This window comes from Beta vulgaris, chromosome 4, assembly GCF_026745355.1.
Source record: "Beta vulgaris subsp. vulgaris cultivar EL10 chromosome 4, EL10.2, whole genome shotgun sequence".
In the NCBI taxonomy this organism is placed as follows: domain Eukaryota; kingdom Viridiplantae; phylum Streptophyta; class Magnoliopsida; order Caryophyllales; family Amaranthaceae; genus Beta; species Beta vulgaris.
In genome coordinates, this window is record NC_079205.1 from 59,751,769 (window position 1) to 59,757,861 (window position 6,093).

Below are 6,093 nucleotides of genomic sequence, written 5' to 3' on the forward strand. Positions count from 1 at the left end.
CTATTGTTGTTACTCTAAAACATAATATGTAAAACGATATTATACCGTTTAGTTGACCTAAACCTTATTCAACATCTTCGATTAAACCTGTTTTTATACTTTTAGTTGCGTTTTTCACCAATCAATATGAATAGTGAATAATCGGAATTTCTAGTTAATAGTGAATAATCGGAATTTCTAGTTAATAGTGAATAATCGGAATTTCTAGTTCAGGATTATTATCTTTATAATATCAACCTTCTTTTAATTCTATTGGCACTCTTCCCCGTTTACTCCATTTCCACTCGCTTTTCCAAAATCTTTCAAGGCCACTCATCGACATGTGCATCTTGGACCCAAAAAAGGCAAAAAAGTTAGCCTCAAGAGGGTTTGGAGACTTGGAGTTCATGAAGCAGATAGAATCATAGAAGTATATTTACTAAAGCTGAGAATAGAAAAAACATGCACAAAGTAAGATAAGGAGCATATCACGTGGGCAGATAAGAGAATTTTGACATTCACATGAATCACATATTTTACTCATCAAGCACAGGATATTTGACACATACTGATACAAACAAAGCTGTGTGATTTATCAGCTTTTGCCTTTTCACAGTAAAATTTTCTAGCTATTTGGTGAATACAGCAGGTTCGACTAGGTTTTGGTGAGTTGAAGAGGAGGGAGAGTGGAAGAAAAGGCAAATGGCAGAGATATCATCTATTGCGATCCCTCGCCGCTTTCGTTTCCATGCTCGGACTGCATGATCTACCAATCGTTTAGCGGCCTTGCCTCGATCTAGGGATGAAGATACAATCTCTACTGCCTCTTGATTGGAGACCACATCCCATACCTGGTGCAAGGAAAAACAGACAGTATGTTAATAGCGTTTAGATAATTTGCATCAAATTATAGTAGTAAAGAAAAAAAAGAACAAAACCTCAATGACAGAATTTTATCAATAAGCAAGTAGTATTCCTAATTTACAGTTTACACCCAATAAGCTCATAGTTAGAAAGTTTTCTTAAAACACATAAACATAGTTAATTCACATAGTGGTAACTTATTATACACCAACATTTGGAATGCATAAGATATACCCTGAAAGAGAACAAAAAGGTGAAATTTCTAAAACAGGCTAATTTCGAAACAGTTCACTTTAGTCTGGTTCATCAAGAACAGATTGGTAAAGTTGTATGGTGTTGGTTAACACACACTTTCATTCCATTAGTTACATACTTGCATATTAAACATAAACCATAAGTCATTGAATAGCATAGTTTGTTGATTCATTGTCATTACAAAGGTTAAAGTAACCTAAAGGACATGTCAAAAAATTAAAATAACATCTAGATCAGACGAACGTAGCTTACGTGTTTAACTATGCGCTACTTAAAGAAGTAAAAACTTCTAAGACTTCAACAAGGAACCAACTATAGATATTTTTTCTTAAACTAGGGGGATATATTATTCTCTGATATGCTAGTGGAATTTTAAAAAAATCCAAGAAGTACATTACATACCCCATCAGATGCCAGCACAATGAACTGGTCTTTACTGGTAATATTCCTTTGAGTCACTTCAGGCACAGATATAAGGCCAAAATCTTTGATGCAATAATCCCCAAAAGCTCTAGACATTGCTAGCCCAGGCAGCTCCTCATCAGGTAGCCACACCCTATGTACCCCTGGCTCGTCTTGTAAACAGAAAACTCGCCCATTACATTGTGTTATTCGCTCAGCTTCCTCTGTTGCACAAAAAAACAGAACATTAGGATCCACGAAAGTTCTAGCAGAATTATGTGATCTAATTTTCCACATTTGTGGTTAAAAACTTAATAATAGCCACTTCCAAGTACACTTCGGCAGGAGGTCAGAGAAAATGGTGAAACTCACGAGGCAATCCGGGTTTGAAATCAAGAGTGAGCTGCACAGCTTCCAAATCACCGTCATCTGATGTAGTAGCCAATACAGCACGAGAGTCGCCAACATTGGCGATGATAATTTTCTCCCCCTGAAAATGAGAAACATGTGGATAACTAAATTTAGTACAGATCTATTTGATCAACAAGTACATAATTTGGCCAATTACGGTATATCATTTTATTAACAAGGTTCTTCCTTCCCGTAAAAAAAAAACAGATTCTTCCTTGATACAAATCAATTAGACTAGGATAGCAGCATCCTACACCATCTTCGGGTTTAGTGTTAGTTAATTCACCAAACAAAAATGGATACCAAATGCAATTTGGCTACCTGGTTTTGCTATATTAGCCTGTAAGTACAACACTTGCATAGTTGTAGGTACCAATTCGCCTTATCCGGATCGCAATTCTTGGGGAATCAAGTGAATTAGGTAACACTTTTTGGCTAGTAGCCTTAACGAATACAATATGACATAGGAAACTTTACTAAAGGTGCAATCAAAGTGAGTAAGCATCTAAGCATGTTCACGGGTTAGTAAATCAAAAGATTAAGTGGAAGTCACCAGCTTAAGCAAGTTGCTATTAAACTGATCACGGTGTTCAACTTTGGTCGTATAGTCTGGACAAAAGAGAATGTACTTGACAGGTACCCACTCCAACACTAATTCTGCTTGTCAGTCCACACTTCCATAGGGTCATAATATAAGAAACCTATGACAAAATGAACTAATAGTTTGTCCTCTTCTGGTCATATATATGTATAATTTAAGAATCATCAAGATTAATAAGTCATTAGTGGAAAAAGTACATAATTTGCCTCAGATTCCGCATGCTACAAAAAGGCTGGTGAAGTCTAATATCCTAAAGCGTACAAAGATGGGCATCATTAGTCAATCTACTAATCACGCATTCAGAATCCAACAACGCCATGCTTTGCAAATGGCCTTATAATACAATGCCTTGTGATATATATTTAAAAGTAGATTAACCTTATAGTTATATGTATGTAAACTTTTATAAATCAGACAATATTCTATCAAGATATACTGAAAGCGAGATCCACAATAGGTGAAAGTTTGAGGCCGAGAAAGGTTTGGGCCACAAATTAATGTTTTGTCTTAAACATAATATCTATTCATCATACTTAGGAGTCTTTAGCTTCAAAGTAGGACCCTCCACTATCATGCCCTCCATAGCTTTTTGCAAATGCAGGGACATGGTTTGGGAAGCAACAATCTCAGGCAATGAAAAAGATAGGACTACCCACATTCTCTCCTTGCGCAAGTGCAGGACCACAACCAAACAAACACCTCGGAACTCATAAGTCATAAGAGCAAACATGTAAAAAGATTAAAACATGAAAGGTTGAGCTATATGCATCAGGTTACATCCGATAAAAAGAGACCACCACATGGCACATAAGGTGTAGATTGCAACTTTAGTGAGAATCAAACCCTTACTACCCCGGGAATCGAGTGGCTCACTAACTTATCCACATTCGGTTCTCATGAGTCACAATTAAGCTTCATTTAAAAACTTAATATCCACTTTCTTACGCGTCCTTATCAATTACTAGACACATAATTTGCATGCTTTAGGAAACAACTTTAGGCAGAAAAAAAGATGAACTATCAAAGAATGCAAGCTGATTTTGATTTCCACTATGAAATTCCCAACTCAATAGCAATCACATAGTCTCAAACACTCAACCATAAAACGGAATTTAGTACCTGTCTCACGATTGAGAGGGCAGTTGTTCCACTGTAAAATGCATCAATCTTTCTGTGCTGCTCAAGTTCTTGATCGATAGTAGCACACGTCTTCAAGTAGGAACGCTTCCATATATTAAACCAATCCACCTTCTTATCTAACTCTAGGTCAAAATCCGGGTCAAGCACCATTTCAGCAAGAGACTCTTGCCAATTGCATAACAACGATGGTGGCATCGATTCCCTAACCGTCTTTGCCACAAAATGACCCCAGGGACCATGCCCATCGAAAATGCCACAAAATAACATATCAGGTTGACATCCAAATTCCTGACATGGACATAAACCAAACTTCAGTTATTCTTGGTCTGTTAAGATTGAATAATAGTTGATGTCTAATAATATTCTCCAGTTCATATCTTCACAACAGAGAGAATATAAAAAAACCATCTAATATTACAAAGTTTATTCTATCCAACAACAAACATATATCATTCAATTATGAGGTTTTACACCATTAATCATTTGAGTGAACAGAACAATGATTATAATAACTTCAAATCTACAATAATACAAAAACTTACCAAGTTGTATTCTTCTTCTAATGCACCAGAAAAAAAGGAAATATATGATATGATAACTGATGCATACCTCCCAAACCATGCAACAATCTTGATTAACACCTTTCTGGCCCCTTCTTGTAAAAACTGAGGCGAAATTTTCGGACCCATTAACATTAACAATGCCAGAAGACCTTAATATCAGATCACTCTTCTTAGCATCCTTTGCCATAGTTTCTGCAGCTTCCTTTCCTACATCTCCATTACTTGAATTCTTTAGTTTTTTCATCGAAAACGATCTTGCTAACCCATTAAACATTGATGACCAATGACCCATTTTCTCCTCCTACAATTATCAGTAACAACAACACCCACCGATTGAAATTTAGTATATTGCCATTTATAACAATCAACCCTCTAAAAAAAGACTAATGACCTCAAGTAAAGCACAATAAATTTTGGATATTTCAAACTTGAACTGAATGTTTTGGAACATATGTGATCTGAACTAGAAAGTTAAGAATCACAAACAATTTATAACATAATGAGCTTGTTTTATTTGGTTATTGAATCAAGATTAATCTAGAAGGGAGTAAAGTAGCAATAATTATATATCCAGATGAAGTTAAAGTATATTGAAGCTTACATGGAATTCCATTACTTGCCAAAAAAATCACTACAGCCACATAAAAAAACATGTAAAAGAAAATAATTCTGAATCATTACAAATGATGATCAAAGAAGTTTTCAACTCTTTTTCCTCAATTCCATTTTCTGATATTGGGAATTAATATGAAATTAAAACTATATCTTAAACAATATGCTCCTAAAAACACTTGACTTTATATTAAAAATTAATACTTTCAACAAAGAAGAAGAGTAAAAGTTTTGATCAAACAAACTCAATCTTATTCTATAAATAAATAAACAAACAATCTCCTAGATAGCAACAGGGCCCCATTTAATCCATCTTCCATTCTTTCTAAAAACATAACTTCAAATCCTTCATTAAAGCCAAACAAAAGACAGCAACTTTTCTCCAAAAAAAATGGAAATTCAAATAACCCATTTCACAAAATCAAAGAACAATAAAAACCCATAATTCTTAACTATACTAAGAATAGAAAAATTCTACAAAGAAAGCAACAAAAAGATGGAGTTATAAATTTATAATATGATAAAAATAGTAACTTTCATTGACAGTAAAAATTTAAACACCTTTTTCTCCTCTGAATTTTCCTTCTTCCAGATTCCAACGGTCACTGAAGAGAGAGAAAGTAAAGATCAGAGAACAGGAAGTTGATGCAGGAGATAAAAAAGTGAAAAATCAACCTGAAATTTGAAGAGAAATAAATGTGAAGAGAGGATATTTCCAGAAAATGAAGGAAGAAATGGGTCACAAGAGTCCATATCTTTCTTCCTTTGTAGTGTTTATATTTCTGGATGTTTTTATTGAGGAAGAGAGAGAGAAAGAGAACAAAAGGACGAAAATGTATAACATTTACATAAAGATACAAGTATGCAACTGAGAAGTGTACGTGTACTCTTGTTCTTACTCTATAAATTTTCTACATAGAAGTCATGAAAAAGTTGTACTTAATTTGAACGTTGTTAGGGATGTTAATTACTACAATTATTGGGTGGATGTCGTTAATTGTAATACATGCCTTTATGTTAACGACTTTGCAGGTTTGGTAAGTAGGTTACTAATTTGAGGTCAGTAGGTGACGGTGGGACAGTAAAAAATGTTGACAAAAGGGAGAATATGTGGACTTTGTCATATGTATAGCTACAGTCTACAAGGCGTTGTAGTAGTCACCACTCAGGCACTCACCACACTTTTTTTTTTCCCACTTATTCTACAAAATTTAGGTTAAATTGGCCTCAACATTATAAATTATGATGCCGGTGCATCTAGCGCTA

The 6,093-nt window shown here is 34.7% G+C and overlaps 1 protein-coding gene across 2 annotated transcripts; it reads right to left on the reverse strand.

Annotated features, from left to right (window-relative positions):
- Window positions 1-472: 472 nt before the first annotated feature.
- On the reverse strand, window positions 473-5,661 carry LOC104890346 (probable protein phosphatase 2C 34). 2 transcript variants are annotated; one of them, XM_010675790.4, is made up of 7 exons: window positions 5,503-5,661; window positions 5,389-5,432; window positions 4,262-4,516; window positions 3,632-3,940; window positions 1,873-1,990; window positions 1,501-1,724; window positions 473-830 (listed from the first exon to the last, which is right to left on the reverse strand). In XM_010675790.4, exons 3-7 carry the CDS (start codon window positions 4,505-4,507, stop codon window positions 609-611), a joined length of 1,119 nt encoding a protein of 372 aa, XP_010674092.1. In that variant the 5' UTR covers window positions 4,508-4,516; window positions 5,389-5,432; window positions 5,503-5,661; the 3' UTR covers window positions 473-608. The 2 variants fall into 2 exon arrangements, with proteins under 2 accessions (XP_010674092.1, XP_048499492.1); XM_048643535.2 differs by having other exon boundaries at window positions 5,389-5,647.
- Between the last annotated feature and the right edge of the window lie 432 nt (window positions 5,662-6,093).